This window comes from Salvia miltiorrhiza, chromosome 2 (assembly GCF_028751815.1).
Source record: "Salvia miltiorrhiza cultivar Shanhuang (shh) chromosome 2, IMPLAD_Smil_shh, whole genome shotgun sequence".
Lineage (NCBI taxonomy): Eukaryota > Viridiplantae > Streptophyta > Magnoliopsida > Lamiales > Lamiaceae > Salvia > Salvia miltiorrhiza.
This window is the reverse complement of record NC_080388.1, coordinates 75,667,785-75,692,507: the sequence shown is the minus strand read 5'-3', so window position 1 is coordinate 75,692,507 and position 24,723 is coordinate 75,667,785. Positions and strand designations below refer to the sequence as shown.

At 36.7% G+C, this 24,723-nt stretch overlaps 4 protein-coding genes, 1 long non-coding RNA gene, 2 other non-coding genes and 1 pseudogene across 7 annotated transcripts; 6 read left to right on the top strand and 2 right to left on the bottom strand.

Annotated features, from left to right (window-relative positions):
- The first annotated feature begins 1,978 nt into the window (after positions 1 to 1,978).
- On the top strand, positions 1,979 to 3,785 carry LOC131010031 (exopolygalacturonase-like). The gene is made up of 3 exons (XM_057937424.1): positions 1,979 to 2,122; positions 2,272 to 2,553; positions 2,998 to 3,785. The coding sequence occupies exons 1-3, from the start codon at positions 1,979 to 1,981 to the stop codon at positions 3,739 to 3,741; spliced, it is 1,170 nt and encodes a 389-aa protein (XP_057793407.1). The 3' UTR covers positions 3,742 to 3,785.
- Positions 3,786 to 4,113: 328 nt separating this feature from the next.
- On the top strand, positions 4,114 to 5,227 carry LOC131009556 (uncharacterized). The gene is made up of 2 exons (XR_009096455.1): positions 4,114 to 4,377; positions 4,976 to 5,227. It is a non-coding gene; the product is annotated as an uncharacterized LOC131009556 (long non-coding RNA).
- LOC131013785 (small nucleolar RNA SNORD96 family) lies at positions 4,517 to 4,600 on the top strand. Its single transcript, XR_009097866.1, has one exon. It is a non-coding gene; the product is annotated as a small nucleolar RNA SNORD96 family (small nucleolar RNA).
- LOC131013769 (small nucleolar RNA snoR2/U65) lies at positions 4,985 to 5,129 on the top strand. Its single transcript, XR_009097852.1, has one exon. It is a non-coding gene; the product is annotated as a small nucleolar RNA snoR2/U65 (small nucleolar RNA).
- A 1,245-nt stretch (positions 5,228 to 6,472) lies between the features above and the next one.
- LOC131009555 (probable WRKY transcription factor 61) lies at positions 6,473 to 10,140 on the top strand (annotated as a pseudogene).
- A 50-nt stretch (positions 10,141 to 10,190) lies between these two features.
- Positions 10,191 to 12,928, bottom strand: LOC131009554 (scarecrow-like protein 21). The gene is given in 5 exon segments (XM_057936961.1): positions 10,191 to 10,970; positions 10,973 to 11,284; positions 11,286 to 11,696; positions 11,698 to 11,907; positions 12,770 to 12,928. Coding segments are annotated over 4 exon segments (1,563 nt in total). The 5' UTR covers positions 11,860 to 11,907; positions 12,770 to 12,928; the 3' UTR covers positions 10,191 to 10,292.
- Positions 12,929 to 17,050: 4,122 nt separating this feature from the next.
- Positions 17,051 to 18,877, bottom strand: LOC131009553 (zinc finger CCCH domain-containing protein 18). The gene is made up of 4 exons (XM_057936960.1): positions 18,081 to 18,877; positions 17,861 to 18,007; positions 17,606 to 17,785; positions 17,051 to 17,525 (listed from the first exon to the last, which is right to left on the bottom strand). Exons 1-4 carry the CDS (start codon positions 18,437 to 18,439, stop codon positions 17,432 to 17,434), a joined length of 780 nt encoding a protein of 259 aa, XP_057792943.1. The 5' UTR covers positions 18,440 to 18,877; the 3' UTR covers positions 17,051 to 17,431.
- A 1,248-nt stretch (positions 18,878 to 20,125) lies between these two features.
- Positions 20,126 to 24,351, top strand: LOC131009552 (vacuolar protein-sorting-associated protein 11 homolog). The gene is given in 6 exon segments (XM_057936959.1): positions 20,126 to 20,606; positions 20,901 to 20,945; positions 20,947 to 21,075; positions 21,219 to 21,545; positions 21,642 to 23,414; positions 23,490 to 24,351. Coding segments are annotated over 6 exon segments (2,877 nt in total). The 5' UTR covers positions 20,126 to 20,393; the 3' UTR covers positions 23,880 to 24,351.
- Positions 24,352 to 24,723: the final 372 nt, after the last annotated feature.

Sequence of the window (24,723 nt, the reverse complement as noted above, 5' to 3'; positions counted from 1 at the left end):
GGGATCATGGTATTAATAAGTGTATTATTTAATAATCCAAAATGGAGGGATATGATCTATAATTGACTTATTGAAGCTTTAGTTTAATAAGGATTTTGACGAGTTGTATGCCGTACGATTTGGGTTTATGCATGGTATATTAATTGATTCTCATTTATATGTGCTAATTTAGAGAATTAATTAATTAATTATATTATATTATAGTCTTGTTACCACTTGCACGATATTGAACTCTCTTTTTTTAGCTAGCTAGAAACTTAGAAACACATACGACTCTTTTCTGTTTATTCGAGAATCAAGGCAACTTCTCAACCACATGTTCTTAATTAATTAATTGGGTAATAATTAGACGATAAAACGAGTTAATTATTGTTGGTGTAATTAAATATTCAATTAAATTAAAGGGTCACGGATTTTTGAAAACGAGATAATTGTTAGTGAAATTTAAATTCATGCGGTCGACCTACAATATTAATTACTATATGATTTGTATTATATTCTTTGAATGTGGTGTAAACAGCTCGATGGGTCTAGCTAGTCTAACATGTGACATCAATAATGAAAGCGTTGAAATTTATTGATAGTATAGTATGCATGATTTATGAAGGCGATCGAAAAAATATGCAAATATATAGACCTAATTAAATAATTAATTAAACTAACTGTAAAAGCCATGTCGGTTCATGATATTCCCATGCGCAAATATCTCTGACAATTAAGCAAAGTGAAAAATGCATGCATATATTAATTAATTCCATGTACAAAAACTCAACAAAATCCCTTTACCTTTCTGTTCAGAATGTGAAGAGAGAGAGAGAGTTGGGGCATGCATGCATGTGAAAACATGGGAGTAGTGTTTACAGTTTGAGTGATATCTAAGATGCAATTAAATGCCCTTTTTTAGTTAGGGCAAAAACCAGCTCATCAAGTGTCAATGCAGCATCATTATGCAAAGGATATATATATAATGATCAAGTGCAACTAGCATTAATATATTATTAATGTCAATAAGAATTATGTGAGATCGTTTCATTGTGGGATGAGTTAAGATTCGGATCTAAATATGATGAGACAGTCTCACACAATTTTATTATATATATAACTAATTAAGACATAGTTAGAGGGCGAGAAAAAGATCGATACGATACAAACTGAACTTGTTTAATTATATCAAATACTGATAATGAATGCTATATAATGCGTTACTTACCAAATACGTACCCCCCATTATTTTGTATCTTTGAGAAAATAATCCACATTAATTTGATTTAGATTATTTATGGTTGGATGTATAATTATATTAAACCTCATGACAAATCTCCTTAATGAAACCAATACACAAAGAACCTCGTTGAAGTTGCAAACAATTAACAACCAAATCAGGTGGATTAATTTTTAGTTTGGATATCAAAGTATTTAAGCACTTCTTTTCAAATTTACGTAAAAATATAAAATTCATGCTTTAGTGGTACTGTATAGAGAATAATAGAGACGATCACATATATATATTTAGTAAAAATTGTTTCTTCTTCTCTTTTAAAATCATATATAGTCATCATTTCAAAAGTGAATCTCTCGTCAAGTTTTTTTGTGGGTATAATATTCATATTACATCTTATTTTTTCATTTTCCAATGCACGGTGAATTTAATGAATCTACACACACATGTAGGTTTGGCTATCTTCAGATTGTATCATATATTCTATTAATTTTTTGGTTTATACTGTTGTCACATTTGATTAATATTAATTTATATATGATCGCCTGCTAATTATAAAAATTATTGAAACATATATGGAAGTCAGCTATATATTTATTTTATCTGTTGACTGTAATATTCATTTAATTTTGACTCATTAAATAATTAATCAGCATTCCATGAATTAAATTTGGAATAATGCGTGCAACTGCATGCAATTATTTTTATATATAAATAATTCCAGTGATCATGTCATCGATCAGCATATTAATTTGAGCAATGGATTCAAAGTGGTTGTCTCAAAACATTGTTATTTTCTTTCTCTTAACCATTTTGAACACTCATCATGTCCAATGCCAAACCAACTTATTCTCAATTGTTCAATTTGGTGCCATTTCCGATGCCACAACAAATAGCAAACAGGTATATATATATCACTATATATAGATAAAAATTTTAAATAATTAAATTACATATATACATATATATATATATAGTGGGACATGCAGTGAAATACGTCTATATTAATTGTCGATCGTGATTTAACAATTAGGGTTATTATTTTGGTGCAGGCATTTTTGAATGCATGGAAGAAAGCTTGTATAATTAATGGAGGCACGATTAGTATTCCAGCAGGAACTTTTCAACTAAGTGATATTGAATTTTTAGGGCCATGCAAAGGCCAAACCAATTTTGTATTGAATGGAACCCTAATTGCTCCTACTGTTCCTACTCCTAACCTTGATTATTGGATCATCTTTCGCGATGTCGATGGTCTTTCCATTTCTGGCAAAGGCACCTTAAATGGAAATGGAGCCTCCTATTGGAAAAGCAAGCAACAAACGTTTGTGACGGTAGGGAGTGGTTCAAATAAGTTCAGATATATGTGAAATATTATGAATTTTTGCTATGAAAAATGATGAATTCAAAAGAATAGAATTTTCATCATTTATGGGAGTCGAACTTTGGATCACAAATTCATTCAGAGAAGTGATGAATTCGAAGTATATCTTTATTATCCAATGACTGAAAATGATTCATACTTCATACGGTTGATATACAGTTGGACTCATGTGAATCCCCCTCTTAGAAAGAGGTTCAAATGGTAATATGAGAATTATTTTCAGTCATTTGATTGTAAAGATCTACAGTGAACGTATGACTTCGAATCTTGTGAATTGTATCTTTTTAGTGCAAGCGAACGCAATGACTTTATACATGTTAAATGCAATATTCTCATGCACGTTCAAAAAATATATATAATTATCACGATAACTAACTCCTACATATATATGCAGTCATTGAAGCTAGAGCACGTAAAGAACGCGGGGATCCGAGACATACACTCTGTCAATAGCAAAAAGTTCCACTTCGCCATAAACAACTGCCAAGGCGTCGCTATCACTAACGTCGGCATCACGGCCCCGGGCAACAGTCCCAACACCGACGGAATCCACCTCCAAGCCTCCGAAAACATCATAATCTCCAACACCAACATCGCCACTGGCGACGACTGCATCTCCATCGGCGACGGAGTCACCAACATGAACATCACAGGCATAAATTGCGGGCCGGGCCACGGCATCAGCATCGGAAGCCTCGGAAGATATCCCAACGAAAAGGAGGTCAAATCCATTTCCGTCACAAATTGCAATTTCACCAACACGCAGAACGGGCTGAGGATTAAAACATACGGGCCCTCGCCACCGGGCCTCGTATCCGAAATTACGTTTCAAGGCATTGGGATCAGAAATGTTCAGAATCCAATCGTCATCGACCAACACTATTGCCCCAACGCGAAGTGCTCGACTCCGGGCGAGTCGAGCATTGCCATAAAAGGCGTCAGGTTCATCGACGTTAGAGGCACCTCGAATGCGGCCGTTGGAGTCAAGATTGAATGCAGCAAAAGCAAGCCATGCGAAGACATAGAGTTGAAAGGAGTTAGCTTGACTTTCAAAGGGAAGCCAACTACTGCGATTTGCTCTTCGGCCGATGTCAAATTTCTAGGAAATAACCAAATTCCTTCACGTTGTTCTAAGTAAATGCATCATAGATTCATAGTTGATACCTCATCATCAATCATATCTCACTCAATAAATTATAATATTTGTAATATGTAATACTTAAAATTATCTAATTATTTTAATTGATATTTTGAAGGTACATTATGTACCCTAATCTTCATTCTCCACTAGTACCAAACGAGCTACAAATACTTGACAATTATTTTGGGCTCTTTTTTTGAGATCGAAAAGGAATTTTTGGGCTCTTCAAATCTATTGGGCCAGCCCAAATAATTTTAGGGCTCTATTAAGAAAGAAATACCAATATACCATAAATCGCTGGACCAGATCCAATGGCTACAAATGCATAACTTGAATAATATAAATAGCCTTTAGCTCTCAGTAGCTATCATCAGTCATCGTATTAGGGTTTTAGCTGCCGAATCTCTATCGTCTATGTATTTGAATGTGTATCTATGTATTTAATCATCGCACACACAGTAAACACTTGGTTTGAATTGCTTTCGAATTCGGTTTTCTTATCTGTGATTTCGCTACGATTTATATTAAATTGGGGCGAGCGGTGATCGATGTTCGTATAACCCGGAGTGAATCGTCGCCAGATTAAGCTTGTTCCTTTGTTGAGATCTCCGGCGTTGCCGGAGATTTCCGAAGGTGAGCGTTCTCATATCCTATCGCCTTGGGTAGCGGGTTGCTGCGATTAGCTCTTGGGATTGGCCATGAGAGAAACATTCATTCATTCTCGATTTCTCTTATTGTTTTTTGTTTTGTTAAAATGATTTTGGATTTGGAGTTGCCTGTGATGAAATCTCTTATCAAATAACACCATCTTTCGGGACTGAGTTTCCCGTGCTGATATTCTGCAATTCTGAGGCTTTTTCAACTTTTTTCTTTTTAAAACGAATGATTTCTGGTGCTTATTGACGGTCCAGTGCTGTTTGATTCGATTTACAGTACTTAACATTATCATAAGCTATAGAAATTCTGAGCCGCCTTTCGTCTTTCGAGTCGTTTCTTTCCTTGTGAGATTTGGCTATCCGCGTTGTGGCTCTCATTCTTTTTTATTTACACCTTTTTTAAACTAAATTTATTTTGCTTTTTTATCAGATTTTAAACAATTCATAGTTTACTATAGATTTATAGCTTAATATTGAATCTATGGTCCAGGAATTTAGGATTTGCTAATAATTTCTTAATAAATCTAGTTTTCTATAAATCAACTATTTAAGCAAAATCATCTTTGAATTTGAAGGTAACTCACGGATCAATGCCACGTCGCCAGTAGCAACGGCTGTGATCGGATGATGTCATGATTGAACCAAAATCAAAGTTTTTTGCATGTTGATAGGAACCTGTGAATCGATCTTCACCGTTCGTTTACGGAACCGTTTTCTGCGATTACTATTTTGTGATTTTTATTTTATTTTATGAATAGAAAAATAAATATATTCAATTAGACCTATGATGATTAAAAATATCAATATATCTGGAATTACCGTCTGAATTCTATTGATGTGATCAGCAATCTGAGGTCAATCTTTTTCGAATTATTTGAACTTTAATAAACTTGAAAGGTAAGATTTGAAAAATGAAAGTAAAAAAAAAAGTTGAAAAGATGGACCAAAAATAAAGAAGAAAATGGTAAAAAAAAATAATTAAATGTGTGCTTTGACCAAATTCGCAAAATAAAAATAAAAAATGAAAAATTCCATATTAAAATGCAATTTAATAAAATTTTGATATCCATATTGGATTAGAATTTTAATTTGAGCAAACTTTGTTGACACAGTATTTGCATTAATAAACCATGACGGTCAATTCGTTCAATGTGTAATTAAACGAAAGGTTTTCAAATGTGAGAAATAATTACACACGACCAATTGCTTGGAGTAATAATTTATTAATTGATTATATATCCTACATTAGCCTATGAAACAGCGGCGGATTAAATTAATTGATAACTAACGCGAAAAAGGACAAATTTGTACTATAAAAATACTTTAATCTATTTTGTTGAATAAAAAAATTGTTTCTCTCTCGGAATTTAAATGTTATGAAAATAATTTGATGATTGTAAAATAGTAATGTGGTAGGCCCAAACTAAAACTGTTAGGTCCAATTGAGCAAAATAGATTCAATTTTATAGGCCCAAAACTAAAGCATTATCGGTCCAAATTCTCCATCAACAGTTTAGTTGAAATAATTTTTATTTTATTTCTCTATTATCGTGGAATAATTGATATTCTCATTCTCTATTTCAAAAGTCATTTGAATAATAATTAAATCTTTTCATTACTTAATTTCATGAGCTTAAATGTACAAAATACGAGCTCAAATATTCGTTATAAATATTCGTGTTATCAATTATGAATCCTCCACTCAATTCAAAAGGTATTCATGTCATTTAACTGGTGCTCAGCTCAATTAGAACCTAAATAAAATTATAGTTTAATTTCATAAAAATATGACATTACCTGAACAGCTACAAATCAATTGACAAACTTCGAAGAAGTTATATAAATGCCTTAAAAAATCACAATAATAATTTTGAATAATCTCATATCAATTCAAAATTGAATAATTTGGAGTAATTAAACACCCTTGAATGGATAATCTATTTACCCAATCGAAATAATATTTGCAGGTAACGGTCGGGTGTATTATGAAATGAAATGCCTAAGCTAAGCTGCCTAATATTATTATGATTTATAGTATTTATTTTATAGATACAAAAATGTGTACGCATAAATGTTGAATTTGGTCCACTTCCCTTTCTCAACTAATATTATTACCTCACTATGCTTGGTCCAAGTCAATTCCTCTGCTTTCCTTCCCTTGCTGAATTATGCCATTTCCGCCACCTTAATCCCTCTAACGCCGCCGTATCGCCGCCGCCGCCGCCGATGACACCACCTCAGGTAGCTCTCGCCTGCCTTTTCCCCTTCAATTGCCCCCTCAGATTGAGGAATTTCGCTTAATTATCGTCATATTCTGTAATTCACTTCTCTCGCCCCTCTCTCTCTTGCCTTCCAGTTTTGGGGTTTTATTCGTTGCTTTGTTGTGCGGATGAGAGAATTTTGGTTTTCGTCAGTTTCTTTTGGGGGATTCTAATTCTATGAGTTATGCAGCTTATGTGTTTGCGTAAATGCTTACTCCAACTGTTTTTAACTTTGCAAGAGCTTGCTCTGAATCATTTTTTTTATTATTTTTTTTAATTCATGGAGTCCACGTAGCCTGTTAATCGAAAGTTCAAGCAATTTTCAGGGATTCAATTTCGTTATTCTGACTGGGGGCTTTCATTCCAGAGCATAAAATAAACTGTGGCTTTTCTTTTCCTTTTATTTTTATCCATTGAGCATGTCTTGGTCAATCTTTGCCCTTCCCTGTAGCTGCAGTTTTTAGAATCAAAGATGTAATATCCTATTTTCAGCTTGTTGCTACTTGCTCGATGGAAGCTTGGTCTTCATGTTAAGTTCTGAACTATCAAGACCAGCTGGTAGTTAGGCGTTTTCAAACACTAAGACGTTTAAGGATGTTTGTCGATGACTATAATCTCGTACACGTGCTTGTAGATTTTGGATTTGTGTTCTCTCTTGTTGTTGGCTTGTCTTATCTTTCAAGATATTAATACTAATTCCCACTTTTGGGTGATCAGTGGTCATCTGCTATATACTGACTGTGTTGTGCTTCTTTGCTAGTCAATCTTTGCGTGCTTTCACAGATTTCGTAAATTTGGTCTAATTTGTTTCTTGAGTTCATGGTGGCTTCTTTTACCAACGTCTCAAGTTTGGGAGATTGTTATAGCGCTGTGACGGGTAGATGATTTTCATCCTTTACTGCTTTATCAGGTACTATAAGGGGAAGACTTGATGGGTGCAGTTTCTTCAAGAAGAATTGCATCAGAAACAGGTATCTGAAACTGGATTTTACGAACTAGAATCCAAACTATAAATCAAAACCTCCGGTATATTTGTCAGGTGAACTGGAGAGGAGAGCTAGCACCAACTTACCCTTGGCAACCTCAAACTCTAATATAGAGGCTGCATTCCCTATGACCTCTGAGAAGATAATGAGTGACATGCCGCATACAAAAAGTCATCCTAATGTCAAGCAAGAGAAAGATTCCGGCGTAGTGCCTGAGAAAGAACCAAGTCATTTATCGCAGAAACAGAATTCCGATACAGGTAAATCATACATCATTCTTTGATAAGGCCTCCCCAGTAACCAAGCTAAAACAATACGAGGTCCATCAGAGAAAAACCTCTGGTGGCACATGTGATTTTCCAGAATCGCATGGATAAGAGAGAACTTGGCCGTGTATGAATGAAAACGAGAATGACGGTTTGTCTAGAATCCCGAAGGATGAACCTGGTGATTTGCACTTGGGCCAGAGCCCTGATATTGGTGTAAAAACATCTTCAATATGTGATGGAGAAAGAACTACTAAAAAGAGGGAGATGGTGGCAGGTAAATCCTTACCCATACCAAGTGTCAACGGGGTGCCTGCATCGCAGCCCAACGAACAGATACTGACTCAGTCCTCTCAACCTGTTAAAGTTTTGGAGAAATTGCAGCCCAGGCGAAACCCAGATGCTGGTGGTTGTAGTTCCAAGCATGATCAAGTAACCATCAGTTCGGGTCACTCTGAAAAACTTTCTGCTGTACCAAAAGAAGAACGTCGACCTCACAATTCGCAGGCTAGGCAGTGCATACATGATAGAAATCATGCATCACTGGACAAGGAAGAAAAAGGTACTAATACAAAAGGCGAGCCGGTTCAAGTGTCAAGTTTGAGCATGGGAGTGCCTATACCTGAACCTGGTCAAGAGAGCTATGCATATTCTACGAAGTTTGAGAAAGTGGAGAAATTGCAGCCTAGGCGAAACCTTGACTCTGTAGTTCAGGAATCACATGCTGATGTTGGAAGCACTCCCTCCAAAGCACCAGACAAAGGATTTGATGATGGCTATAACTGGAGGAAGTATGGACAGAAGCTTGTAAAAGGAAACAAATTTGTTCGAAGCTATTACAAATGTACTTACCCCAACTGCCAGGCTAAAAAACAAGTAGAGAAATCGCATGATGGGTGTAAATCAGACATCAATTACCTTGGAAATCATCCATCATCAGAAACCACTGCAGAGTCCCCAGGTGACTACTACATTTCAAGTAAGAACACCCGAGATGCCCATTGCATCGACATCAAAACGTAAGTGTGAATATTATTTAAAAAGTTTGATTGTTTGTATATCATATCATTAGTAGTTATTGATTTTGTTGACACCTGTCAGCCAATGTTGAGCCGATCACCAAGAATGCCAGTTCAGATCAACATATGGCAGAAACCTCACCTAAATCGGTCGTTGGAAGAAGTGCTGATGGTCTGTCAGGAGCAACTTCCTGTTCAAATAATGATACTAAGGATCTAGATGACTGCCCTGATCCTAAACGACAGTATGTTCATTGGGAAGCTTCTTATATCCTTTATTGATCGATATTAATAACTGTCATGTTAATTTGCTTGCCTCTGTTAACAGGAAAAGAGGCATAAGTTCTGCAGATGACGATGTCGTGAATAGATCTAGTTCTGATTCCCGGCATGTTGTTCAAACTTTAAGTGAGGTTGATTTGGTTAATGATGGATACCGATGGCGTAAATATGGGCAGAAGTTGGTAAAAGGCAATCCAAACCCAAGGTAACTAAACTTTCAATTCTGCAGCATCACATTGTGTAAATCATACTGACCTTTGCATCAAATACTATTTTCTGTAGAAGTGTGAGGAAAAATTCGCTTTCGTTAATAACATGTTCCTCTCCAATTTCTTAAGCACGAAAGGAAAACAAAGCTGTTAAGGTAGCCTTTCCACCTAATCTCAGCTCCTTATATTGTGCAGGAGTTACTACAGGTGTTCAAACACTGGTTGCCCGGTTAAGAAACACGTCGAAAGAGCTTCACACGATCCAAAGCTAGTCATTACAACGTACGAAGGAAAACACGTCCACGACATTCCCACTTCCAGAACTGTTAGTCAGAGCATAGCCAGAGGTGGTGATGCTAATATGATGAGCCCAAATGGTGAGTCCAGCTTCCAAACCCGAAGACAACAGCCCTGTTTCGCTTGAAATGGCTGTTCGTGTCAGCGCAAACTGAGCAAGGCTTTGCCATCCGCTCCTCGACTCTAAAGGTGCTTGTGACATCAATCAAAATTGTTATCAGCGTGATTGTATTCGGTAACTTATTTTTCATTATCATTGTATTGGGGTGGTAGACAGACACTTTCCTAGTTCAACGAGCGACCGTTGCTACGGTCCAGTAGTTTAACTTGTTGATTGGTTCCAAGCTGTGAAATAATTTGTATTAGTTGTATAAATTTGCTCAGGTGAGTTATATATTGTAGCTTAGATTGGCCCCTGTACATATTCTTCGCCATTGATGATATTGCAGAGTTAGCATTGAGCATCTAAAAGAGGCTAAAAAAGACCAGATTTCTTGTAATAGTAATGTAGTAGAGTTGGTAAAGAACTTATTTTGCTATAAGTAAAAAAGGTAAAGCTCTATTTTGCTTGGTCACTTCCACGCAGAAGCAGCAACTAAGTCTCTATTCAACCAGCCAAGAAACAGAGCTCCATCTCTCTCTGCAAGGCTATATCTATCGCAGTAGTTCTGCAGCAGAGTCTTGATGGTGGCGTTCACCAGCGAGCTCAACGGGCACGGGCTGAAGCCGGCCATGGTGAGGCGCGATCTCCACTTCCCGTGTGGCTCGTGCCTCTCGACTCTCTCGGCCCCCTCGCAAGCTATGATGTTCACGACATCTCTCGCCAGGCAGTGCTGCTCGACGTTTATCCTCTCCTTGTGCTCCCGGGCTAGGGTAACGTCGATGGACTCGAACATCGCCGTGTAATAATCCAGCGCCTCGACGAATCGAGGGTAGAAAGCAGCGGTGTTGGTGTTGAGCTCATGCTCAACCAGTGTCACCACCTTAGGGTTAAGCCCCTTCACCATTCTCAGCAGCCTGTCCCTGTGGTTCTCCGTGCTCACGCTCTCGTCGGCCATCCGGTGCAGCATGAAGGCAAAGTTCACGGCCAGGGCCTCCCCGGCCCGGATCCCGAGGCTCTCGGCCCGAACCTCGCACGCCGGCATGGGCACCGCGTGGAACGTGAAGGGGACCTTGAAGCTGTGAGCAAGCTTAGCCAGCCTCCTCCCCACCATGTTCAACCCTCCCCCACGGGCATAGGCAGGACGTAGCAGTCGTCCACGCCCGTTATCCGGATGTGCGGGGGCCCTCCGGGCCGGGCCGCGAAGGCCTGAATCAGAGGCACCCACTGGCTCCCCTGACCTATCTGGAAATCAATAATGTGAACCCTATTCTCATCCTTCATTGCCTCTGCAATGGCACCATTTGCTGACATATAACCAAACTTGAAATAAGGGCACACCTCATACAACATATGCATATAAGAGAGCAGCTCAAAGCTAGCAGGCTCCCTCAGCTTCAACGACTTGCCGATGGAGCTGCCGGAGGCGCTCAGCAGCGCCACCAGCCCCTCCAGCATGTACGCAGCCCAGGCGCTGCACGGGCGCACCAGAGACCGACACCAGCTGCCGCAGCTCGGACATCAGCCACTGTGCCATCAGCCAATCACAGTTCGACACGGCCTTTGCACAGGCCGCGAGCAGCTGCTTCAAGTCCCCCCGCGGTATCACCTCCATCAGCTGCCTCCAGCTGTCTATCTCCGCGGAGGCTAACCTAGTCGACACGCCAGAATCATCGAGGATATCAACATCCGGCCCGAACATCACGGTCTCCAGCTCCTTGAGCTTGTGCTTCAACTCATCCACATCTTCCTCCTCGGCCGCACAGCCCTCGTTGACCTGCAGCAGACCCGCAGGGTACGACTGAGACTCTTGCTGAGACAACGAGCTCTCATTGGGCGACAGACTGACCGTTGAAGCTGAGGTCAGCGTGGACGACTTCCAGCGTGCAAAACCGGTCCTGAGAGACGAGAATCGAGCACCCATTGCCGTTGCTGATGTTGTTGTAACTCCATAGCTGTTGGTGGTTTAATGGCTGACATTGTTGAAGGGAGTAAGCCTCTAGCTTCCTCAGAGGCTGGCAATACCATGTATTCGACATTTTTGTATCTTACACTACGATTTTCAATACAAAATCCAGCAAAACAAACTGCAAAAATCAAGAAAATGAACCCTAGAATTAGCAAAGCTAGAAAAAAAAAATTCAACAAAAAAATATAGCCATCTATAAAACTAGCTAAATTCAACAAAAATTCACACCTCTCATCAAAAAGAGAAACTCAGTTATAACCACCTCTCTCATCAAAAAGAGAAACTCAGTTATAACCACCCTTTTCCTATCACGGTCTATTTATAATTGCGAAACACGAATGTTGGGTCAGCGTCAAACTCAAGAGACAAGGAAACAAGCTAGAAGCTCATATTTGATCAATAATGTAGAAATTTCTCCCTAATTTTCTTTGAAGTATCAAAGGAGGCAAGACTTTGATCACAAGTCGTCTATGGGGTCAAACCACTTCCATCATCTTCCCATAAACCAAAAAAATAATTAAGCTGACACCAAGTCAAACAACTCAAAATTCAAGAAACAGTGAAGTTATAATGTAACATCACACAATTCCTAGTGTAAGAAGGGAAAATTGCTCAATGCAGGCACAAAAACTAAGCTAAAATCCAGCTGAAGACAGAATGCAAGAATTCAATCTTTATGATCACTAATCTCATTCAAATTAGCTTTTCTGTTTCCTTAACTAGTTTCTACTGCCAATCAAAAAGAAATTAGTGCAGCCCACAAAACTGATCAAGCATAATTTTTCAATTACTTAACCAAAAAAAGAAAACAAAAACAAAAAACATTTTGCATAAGAATCAGAAATTCACCATTGATTGAATTTGAATAGAATCAATCGGTTTCCAACCTCTGAGAAGCAAATTGAGATGGAAAAACAGAGGGACTGGAGAAACTGGGAGTGTTGATTGATATTCGAAACGTTTGTTTAACAAAAACCAACCTTTAAAAATTGTAACTTTGGAGAATCCCAAGTTTGTGCTTTTTTTGTCCAATGCAGTTACATCCCCAAGAAAAAGTAGTTCTTTTTCTAGAGAGAGAAATGGCTGATTAGAGAGAGAGGTTTCTGCCTGTGAAAGGAAATAAGAGGGTGGAAATTTGCTATCTGATTATAAAAAAATTGAGCTAAAAGAAAAGAAGCCACTGAATTAGGTGAGTTTACATTACTGCCACTGTTGAATGATACTATGTATTAAAGGAATATCATTTCTTTTTTTAGGATATTGGAATTTAATTTAAATAGCTACTATTATCTTATGTTTGGGATAAACTCAAAAAAAAAAAATGTTTGTGATAAAGTGCTGAAAATTCCCTCAACTCTTTATTTGGAGTATATCTTCAATTAATCAAAAATAATAATAATAATAATTGAGCTTCTACATACGAAACTAGTCAAATAAGAACTTTTAAGTAGTGTGAGAATGAAGAATCATTTTCAATCATTTAATTTTGAAGATTTATGATGAACATATCATCTTATTGAGTTTGAATTTTATAAGAATTCAAGATAAATAAAGTGATGATTTCATGATCTCACAAAAAATATTATTATGATAACTAGCTCATAAGCCTCATATAAGGATTTAAAAATGAACTAGCATATGTGAAATATGATGATGATGATGATGATTGGAATTGAACATATTTTTGGGTAGAAATATAAATAAAAAAGAGTTAAGAAAGTAGAGATAATGAAAGGGTAAAGTGGGCAATATCGAGATAGAAAGTGACAAGCAATACAATACATATGGCTTTGAGAGATAGAGAGATGACGTAGGAACAAGTGCCTTCCACTTCACCCTTCACTATTTAATACTTAAATTCTCTCTCACTACCCTTCATTTAATTTTGAGTTGCACTTGATTGAGATTTAAAGTTTTAGATTCAACTCTAGATAATGACATGGATTGAGAAGTGTGTTCAACTTCATTATAAATAAATATAAATATAAATAGTATACGTGTGTTGGTCTAGCGGTGGAAGGTTAATATCCAAGACCTGAGTTTTTGTATATTGATGTTTCATTTATTTAGATGTAATTATGTTTTAAAAATTAACCTATTTAGTTTGGCTATTGGAACTTAAAGTTCAAGTGGTAAAATGCACATGGTGGAATCTTAAAAACAATTAATTACACGATTTGAATTGTTCAATTTAATAATCTTTGGTGAAAGATGACACGATTAGGAACTAAACAATATAATTGTGATGAGTCGAATGTGTCCTACAAATCACACAAATGAAATTCCCAACAAATTTGCAAAGGGATCAAAGCACATAGAGTTGATAAAAGAGGGAATTGTGTTGCTTCTTTGTCTCCCATTTAACTAATACTTGTGTCCCACAAACTCATATTTTTGCCAATTCTACTTCAATTTTTAATCCCTTTTCATACCCCCAATCAATTACTTTAATTCATCAGATAGAGTGTCCCCAAATTAATAAATAATATTGGAGTTCAAAAAGGATGTGAATATCCATTATTTTAATAAGTAGTGTTGCATTATAGAGCACCAAAAAGTAATGAATAGTGTTTTTAATAGTGGCAAGGAATATAAATCAAAAAGCTCCTTGTAAGTTGTAAGTGGCACTTATTAAACCGGGTGATGTTTATCTTCAATTTAATAAAGAGGATGCTCTAGCTTTATATATATACATGGAATTCAACGAGGATGAGAATCTTATTTTTGGTAAAAAAATGTGAATAATAAATAAATTAATATAAATTTATAAATAAATTGTGTATAATGTACAAATAATGTATTTAATTAATATGGCACAATTTTGCGTCATTCATGATTCGAACTCATATTTAAACAGTTATTCGTGGATTTATATTGACGTATTCGTTAATTAATACTAACTTATTCATTATTTTCTTTTTACACGATAAATTTGATCAATAAATCAATCTCAACAATAAAATTTAAATATCTAAAGTTTCAAATTCGATTTCACTTTTCATCACATTTAACCATTCCCCGCGCAATCTCTTCTTTCTCTATATATACAAATAAAAGTTTGACTAGATAATTAAGCTCAACTATTGATCTTCATGCGCAATCTCTTCTTTCTCTATATATACAAATAAAAGTTTGACTAGATAATTAAGCTCAACTATTGATCTTCATCTATAGAAGAAAAAGAAGACTTATGAACTGATTTATTAAGTTTACAATATTACTTTTTGTATCACCAAAATGTTGAAGAATCTCGATTCAAGAATTGCATGCTGCATGCGGATAGATAATATTTTTCTTGTTAGTATCTTTTTATTTTTATTTTTTATTTTTTATGTTCGTCACAGATCTTAGTATTTTTGTCCTTTTGTCCCATTTGATTGCTTAATTAATTAAATTAATGCGCATGCACATAAATATATATATGCTTAAGACTTTGTCGATGCAACTTGCAAACTAGTTTGATTTGTACTTTAGTTTAATCACAAGCGTGCCTCCCTCCACAAATTAATACACTTCTATGGGCCCCTCTCGATTGTGTTGTAGTAGTAAAAATTTGATTATTCATAAACATTACTACTAATTTTTTATTTGATTTATAAAATGATTGTACTTAATATATAAAAATATCTATGTCCATATGAGATTTAAATTCAAAACTACGAATACGAATGTATATTCAGTTACTTCATAAAATTAAAATTGAATATTGAATTTCTATGCAATCAACGGTAGAGAATTGACTTTGATAGAATTGGAGGAGATTGAGGTGTGGTTAAGTTTTAAGTGAATGAAATTCTATAACGTAGTTGGATGTTTTTTGTCTTTGTCTCTAAAGTTGAAGTCTTTGCTAACTCCATTGGGTCCCAAATAGACATTCTTTGTCATATGTTTTTTCTTTCTCCTCCAATTCTCTCTCATCTACCTCTCTCTCTCTCTCTCTCATGAACTTTGAATTTCAAAATATTTAATTGTAATTTATAGTCTAAATTTAAGTAATTATTTAATCATAAACACAACTATATTGAAATTAATTGTTTTTAGCTGAGATTATAGCATGACCAATTGTCACGCATCAGAAACTTAATGTACTTTACATTAAAAAAATAATTTTAACAATAAGTAATAAATCGAATCAGAAACCATCGATATGATTGAATTGCATTGCAAACTGTCATTGTTACACTAACTTTAGAATATATTCAGGAATCAATTGCAAAGATATGTGAATATTGATGTTGAAATATACTACTACTATTTATAAGTAGTATGAATAAATGTGATTAAAATAGAAGCTGTTTATTTGTATTAATATTGCTTTACCTTTTCTACATACTTGAAGTGAAGAAATGACTTTCAACACGACAATTCCTATTTGAAGTTTGAATAATAACCTTTAGATTAACATGGCATTAATTGATAAGTTCTTCTTATTTATGATGAAACGTTTTATGTTGTTATTGTACACGTGTGAGATTATTTAATTTATTAAAAAGAATGAAGAAGTACTATCTTAATGGTTAGTATAAATGTATGTGAAAATACTGTACTATCTATTTTAGTTATTATTAATATTTCGAAGTTATTATTAATTAATTAGAATGAATAGATAGTACAGTAGGGGAAAAAGTAAGTTGTACACACAATTAAACTTGCAATTAATCTATGGCATCTTTATGACCAACTATTAATATGAAAAAAAAAATAAAAATTATAAGAATGCAAAGAAACAGTGAGTCGAAAATATACTTTAGAAAAATGTGTTATCTATCAATTCAGGTTCTTTTTTTTGAGGAAATCAATTCAGGTTCTAAATAATAATAATACTATAGGGCTGATAACTGTAACTATCAAGTTAATTTTAAAAAATATATAATATTTAGATTTCTTTATGTTTAAATTATTTATTTAACTTCAATATATCATTCTCATTAAAAATTAATGCAAGCTAATATTGATATTTTCCAATCATTAAAATCCTAAATTTATAGCCTTTTAATTTTTTTTGGCCCTTTTGGATCTTGAATTGGCCCACTCCTTAAGTCTATTTTTTAAATAAATTTCATTAGCACTCACCACTCTACAACGCATCAAATTTCACACGTTGTGCATGTTTCCCAAAATTCCCCCAATCAAAATTCATGAATTCAAATTTTGACGAATAATATCATTACATGTATATTTATGGTCTTTAAAAATAGCCAAATAATGTGAGTCGACATAATAACGACACGACATCACACTCAAGATCACACAACAAAGCAACACCATTGTTATCAATCTGCACACATATATGTGCTTCTATTTCTTTCACCATAACAATAAACTAAGATGCATTTTGCAACATCTAAGTAACACTATGAAATCCACAAACATATGTAGATTGAAATAAAGCTTTGCAAATTGTAGTATTTGTAGTTTGATGACTATATAATATATATGACTAACTTGTAAATTCTAATAAGGGAAAGTTATCCACATTTTGTGCAGAGTCACCTGATCTCCCCTTGTTCTTGCAAGTCTCCACTAAGTAGAATGATCATCCATGCCCTTCAGTTTGATGTTTTCCCAACGAATCATTATCATCTTCGAGTCCTAGGTGCTGCATAGAAATGCAGATCAGAATAAGGTGAAAATTGTTCAAGTTAGTAATTCTTGAAAACATGAAATAAAAAAGTCAGAAAAATCTTGCTTGGGGACTCTGCATCTTCTTGATCATGGACTTCCTCCTCATGATCTCTGCAAAGAATGAATTTTTTTTTTGACACATTGAAAAACACTGATAAAAAAAGATTGCATTTTGATCAAGAAAGCAATACCTGTGAAGGAGCATTGGTTTAAACTGATAGGGTTTGACAAGCACTTGTGATCCACAGATGTTGTGAGGGTTGGTTATCGTGAGAACTAGAGCTGCCGTCTCAGGGTAGGCGAAGCTCACGAATCCGAACATCCTATGCACTTGACTAGGAATCCTAACATCTTGCACAGCTCCAAAATTGCTACAAAACCAAAGATTAGGCTTAGCATAAGATCTAGATAATGGTGTAAGAAATCAAACAAACTTGTTCATTTACTTGAAATAGTTATGAACATCTTGCTCACTGAAAATGCTCTCTGGTGGGAAAGTGAGATAAACTTGCAGCTGGCGCCCGTTTTCCACCCTAAATCTCGCGTATCTGTCCATGTCCTCGTCTAGAATGATCGACTGCCTCCTGTGTGGGCTGCTGCCAAGGAGAAAATCAGTAAATGGTAGCAATCATCAGCAGGTGAGAGAGGGCAAGTTTGTGGGGTCACCGGTTGGTTAAACGAATCGTGTTTGGTGTCATTCGGGCAAGAAGCTTGATCATCCGGCTACTGAGCCTCCCGTGCCCGTGATTCTCTGTTTCTTGAAGCACCTTCCCGAACCTATCAAAGTAGAGGATAGGCAGGGAAGACAGAGACACGGGGATGCCCCGTGTGGATCTTAGCAGCTCGATGAGCTCCATCTCGAGCTGCTTGAGGGATCCACACGACGACGTGGCTGGAGGGTTCAGCACCATACAATCACCATTCTGCATTTGGAAAACATGCAAGAATCTGCAGCTCCCACCATACTTGCAGTACCCCTGCCTAAAGCTGTTGCACACCTGCACGGTGGGCCTAAAATCGAGCATTTGAGGGATCGGGTCAGGGCCAAGGCAATGGCTGAGGCTTATTGGGGGATAAGTGGAGCTCTAGCTTCACTTTGTGGATCAGGATTTGGAGGGCGTGGTCGGGGCAGAAGGCGAGGCGGATCATTTGAAGCTCGGGTTGGTGTCCGAGGAGGAGATGGCCGATGATTTTGGAGACGTTTACGGGTTCTAGCTGCTCGATTCTCTCGAAGACAACCTTCGTAGACTCGAAAAAGTCCATCTACAAGGCTCAATCTAACAATGCAGTTTGCATAAAAGATGAGATATTTGACAGCTGAGGTATCAAGAACTCAAGCAGTTTTTGCATAAAGATGAGATCTTTGGTCAGAAACACAACTGAAATTCAAGAAATCAGATCAAAAAGTTGCATAAATTTACCAAGAATCAAGAATGCAGATTGCATATGTGTAAAGTTGAGACAATATTTGATCAGAAACACAACTGAAATTCAAGATATCAGATAAAAAAAAAGTTGCATGGATTTACCAAGAATCAAGAATGCAGTTTGCATAAAGTTGAGATTTTTTTTTTTTTTTTTTTTTATCAAAACACAACTGAAATTCAAGAAATCAGATAAAAGTTGCATAAATTTGCCAAGAATCAAGAATGCAGTTTGCATAAAGTTGAGATTTTTTTTATCGATCAGAAACACAACTGAAAATTTGCATAAATCGATGATAAATTAGATAATAATAATAATTAAAAAAATAACATCAACAAGTTGGCATAAATCGATGAAATTTGCAGAGATGCTGCATTTGCTCTACTTCCTCTAGTGATACTCACATTTGAAAATTAAAAGTATCTCAATTCCCATCAAAATGCTATGTTTAACACACAAGTAAATCCAAATTCACATGATTAAATCCAAGAATATATAAGACCAAAAATATCAAGAAATACAAGTGTATCAAGCAAGAATCCAAAACCATTTCTTGCAATAAAAAAAATGATAATGAAAGAAATAGCATCGCAAAAACATCCTAGACAAGAAAATTCTAATTAAAAAAATTAATAAATTAAGCAAATTACTCAATATTTCATCTGCATGCACACCATCTTCCACAAAATTTCCTCTAATTCAAGTAAAAAAATTTAGTTCTTTGCATAAAAATCATTGCTCTACTAAAATATATACAATCTTGAAAAAATTCTTGAAAATGCCCACCAAATTTTATTCTCTGATAAAACCTGCTGCAGTTGCAAGAATTGCAGATTTGAGTGAAATCAAATGTGGTTGGAGTTGTGAATTTATGGTGGTATAAATGTTAGCTCAGCCGATAAAAACGACAGCATATCTCAAGAAAAGAAGAGCAAAACGACACAGAAAAAAAGGTTCCAACTTTCAGTTTCATCTTCTACACATGCATGAAAAAAGCACCGATTCAACCATACATAATTTTTTTTGTCTCTGCCCACATGCACATAATTAAATAAATATTAAATAACAATATTCTTCTATTTATTTATTTTCTTTGTCAAGAATAATTATGTAGCCATATGCGATAATGTGAATTTCGAAATAACTAATTCAGAAAATTGCTAAGTGTTAGTTAAGGGTGGGCCCTAAAAAGCCCATTGGTCCTTACAAGCCCAAAGGCCCAAAACGAGATGTATGCAAATTATCGTAATATTTATTTATTAATTTAATTTAATACTATCATCCATCTTAATTTTCTGCAAGTCTTTTCCTACATTCGAACTCGAAACCTTTTTCTCATGTCTTAAATTTTGGATTTGAAGGGCTTTTGATCGCGAATCCAATCACCCGTCGATCAGAAGCAGAATTGAGGGACGAAATTGTCATATCTCCGGCGTTTCGCCGCCGTCCGTCCCCGCTTTCACTCTCCTTCCGCCGCCGGCCACGAATAGATCCACGCAGTATGTGTGATTGGTGAAACTGCTCTAGAATTTTTGGGAATACACAATCGGAATAATGTATCAGTGGCGGAAATTCGAGTTCTTCGAGGAGAAGAAGACCAAAATCCCGGAGGAAATTGAGGGCGAAATCGGATGTTGCTCCAGCGGCAGAGGCAGGATCGTCTTGGGCTGCCGCGACGGCACCGTTTCGCTCCTTGATCGCGGCCTCCAGCTTAATTACACCTTCCCCGCTCACTCCGCCTCCGTTCTCTTCCTCCAGCAGCTCAAGGTATGACCCTTTGATAGATTAGATTTTGACTAATTTGATCGTGGAATTTATCATCCCTAATTTCGAAACCCTAGGCATTCTCAAGACTTAATTGTTTGTTTGATGACTTTTGTTCATGAGCTGAAACGTTATTGAATTTCAATGAACTAACGGTAATGTAGTTTTTTGTAATTGAATGCTGCTCTGCTGAAGCAGTGGAGCTAGAATTGGCCTTTTTTCGCGTTTCTAGTGTTGTCGTCTGTGTCTTTCAGTAGTCTAATTGTGCAAAATCTGGTGGATTTGCTGCTGAATCAGCAACGGAACTTCTTAGTGACAGTTGGAGAGGATGAACAAATGCCGACAGCAGAAAGCAACTGTGTGCTTGAAGGTTTTTGACCTCGATAAAAGACAAGAAGAAGGGTCGAGTACTTCTACTCCGGAGTGCATTCAGATTTTGCGAATATTTACCAACCAATTTGCCGAGGCGAAGGTACATTATATGTGCAGCTTTTTAGTGCTAGGCTCGTTTATATGTGTATGCACATTTGTGAAGGTTGTGTAAAGTGATGCAACTTGTTTGTGAAGGGCGTAAATGAATGCTTATGGAGAATTCTCCTAATGCTTGTTTTACAGATCACGTCTTTTCTAGTTTATGAGGAAGCTCCTCCAATAATATTTATTGCCCTTGGATTGGAAAACGGCTGTATTTATTGCATTCAAGGCGACATTGCTCGTGAACGGATCAAGCGCTTCAAGCTTGAGGTTCACAATGGTCAGCCCGGAAAAATGCATTCTCCTATTACTGGTATTGGGTTCCGTGTGGACGGACAAGCCTTTCAGCTCTTTGCTGTCACTCCGAGCTCAGTGAGCTTGTTTAAAGTGGAGGCTCAAACACCTACTGCTCAAACGCTTGATTACATTGGTTCTGAAACTGGTAGTGTGGCAATGACTGATCGCTCGGTAGGCCACTCATCTTGTATGTTATGTAGTATTAGCTAGTTATGCTTGTACTGCACTTCAGCTGTAACTTTTCTCTTGTAATTATTTTTGGATTAGGAACTGATCATTGGTCGGCCTGAAGCTGTCTATTTCTATGAAGTTGATGGCCGAGGCCCATGCTGGGCTTTTGAGGGAGAGAAGAAGCTCGTTGGGTGGTTTCGTGGTTATCTCTTATGTGTTATTGCTGATCAAAGAACTGGGAAATATACTTTCAACATTTATGACCTGAAGAACCGATTAATAGCCCATAGTATAGCAGTTCAAGAAGTTTCTCACATGCTGTGTGAATGGGGTAATATAGTGCTCGTAAAGGCGGACAAATCTGCTCTTCTTGTCGTGGAGAAGGATATGGAAAGCAAGTTGGATATGCTTTTCAAGAAAAACCTTTACCCAGTGGCTATTAATCTTGTCCAGAGCCAGCAAGCTGATGCTGTGGCTACTGCTGAAGTGCTAAGGAAGTATGGCGATCATTTATATAGCAAGCAGAATTACGACGAAGCTATGGCTCAGTATATCCATACCATTGGGCATCTAGAACCTTCCTACGTCATACAGAAATTTTTGGATGCGCAGAGAATTCACAACCTAACGAATTACTTGGAAAAGTTGCATGAGAAGGGTCTTGCTTCCAAAGATCACACCACTCTCTTGCTTAACTGTTATACCAAACTGAAGGATGTTGAAAAGTTGGATATATTCATAAAAAGTGAAGATGGGGTTGGGGAACATAAATTTGATGTGGAAACTGCTATAAAGGTATGTCGAGCCGCCAATTACCATGAACATGCAATGTATGTCGCCAAGAAGGCTGGGAGACATGAGTGGTACTTGAAGATTTTGCTTGAGGACTTGGACAGATATGATGAAGCATTGGAATATATAAATAGCCTCGAGCCAAATCAAGCTGGGTTGACTGTTAAAGAATATGGAAAGATTCTCATAGAACACAAGCCGAAGGAGACAGTTCAGATATTGATGAGGCTTTGTACTGAGGAAGGAGAATCTGCAAGGGCGGGATCCTCACACGGATCCTTTCTATCCATGTTGCCATCTCCTGTTGATTTTATCAATATTTTTGTGATTCATCCACAATCGCTCATGGAATTCCTGGAAAAATACACCACTAAAGTGAAGGATTCTCCTGCTCAAGTTGAAATCCATAACACCCTGTTGGAGTTGTACTTGTCTCGCGATTTGGAGTTTCCATCTCTTATTCAAACTGTTAGCAGTGAAAATGGCGAACTTACAGCAGATAGGGGATCTGGTGCTGCTGTGGTGTCAAGAACAGAATCTAATGGAAAGATACCATCTGATGATGTATCCTTGGAGAGAGATCGCCAGGAAAGACGCCAAAAGGGGCTGGTCTTGCTTAATAGTGCATGGCCATCCGAGCAGGAGCAGCCACAATATGATGTCGATCTAGCAATAATTCTGTGTGAGATGAACTCTTTTAATGAAGGGCTCTTGTATCTGTATGAGAAGTTGAAACTGTATAAGGAGGTGATTGCCTGCTATATGCAGGCACATGATCACGAAGGTTTGATTGCATGCTGCAAGAGGCTGGGGGACTCGGGTAAAGGTGGCGATCCCTCTCTCTGGGCCGATCTGTTGAAGTACTTTGGTGAACTTGGAGAAGATTGTTCTAGAGAAGTTAAAGAAGTTTTGACTTACGTTGAAAGGGATGATATTTTGCCTCCAATTTTAGTTCTCCAAACCTTATCCAGAAATCCATGCCTTACACTTTCTGTGATCAAGGACTATATTGCTCGAAAGCTTGAGCAGGAGTCAAAGTTGATTGAGGAGGATCGTGTAGCTATTGAAAAGTATCAGGTAGATTTTCGTGATTTAAGATATTTATTTGTATCCTTATGCAAGAAATATGCATCCTGATTTGTTTATATACAGGAGGAAACATCATCAATGAGAAAAGAGATCCAGGATCTCAGAACAAATGCAAGAATCTTCCAGCTCAGCAAGTGCAGTGCTTGCACCTTCACACTCGACCTCCCCACGGTCCACTTTATGTGCATGCACTCGTTCCACCAACGCTGCCTTGGTGACAATGAGAAAGAATGCCCAGAATGTGCCCCCGAGTATAGAGCTGTTTCAGAGATGAAGAGAAGCCTAGAGCAGAATTCCAAAAGCCAAGATTACTTCTTCCAGCAAGTTAGAAACTCAAAAGATGGTTTCTCCGTCATTGCTGAGTATTTTGGTAAGGGAATCATCAGCAAAACTAGCAAAGGACCCGTTGAAGCTCCTAGCCAGACCATTGATTACTCCAACGGCAACTACTGAGAAACCACTTCGCGCCTGGCTGCAATCGAGTGACAATGATTTGGTAATCTCTCTATCTCGCATCATGGCTCCGTGAATATCATCTACCAGTAGTCACATTTTTGCTTGATGTTCGACTAGTTTTAACTTTGCAACGGTGCGAGCTTGGCCAAGATTCGTTTCTTAGAGAGTTGGTGATTGCTTTGGTTCAACAGCTTCTTGGTATATATCTTGGGTAGATGGCATTGCAATGTCTCCAAACGATTCCATATGTTTGTATTTTAGCTTTTGTGGTTAGCTGAGTCCTTTTTCTTTTTGTTTGTGCATCAATTAACTTTATTGGATCATTGGATTTGTGATGCATTTTTTTCTTTCTGGAGTTGTTGTGAGGAAGGTTTGTGGTTAGAATTCTCTCTTAGAACTATTACTAGAAAAGAGATTATTGTGGATTTTTGTATAAGTTGTCCAATAAAGTGCAATTTCTAACCCTTTAGCCTATTAGTAATAGACTAATAGTGATGGTGTAAGATGTCAAGTTTTGGTTTGGTAAATATAGTGATGGTGTAAGATTTTTATTTTATTTTTTATTTTTTACTTTAAAAAAAATTGTATTTTTTTATGAATACATAATTAAATAATTACATAGATAAAACTCAATTTTGGATTAATTCAATAGTTTGATTATGATGAACCGATATGGGAAAAGTTATTGGGCTTGATGTTGCCTAGCTAAAGAAGAAGCCTTGGATAATGGTAACATTTTTTCTTTTTTCAATTCCACCTTCTTACTCAATCATTTCCTTCAAATTATTGCTTCCCTTTTCTCTATTAACTATATGGTTGTCATTCTTTAGTTTTTAGTTTT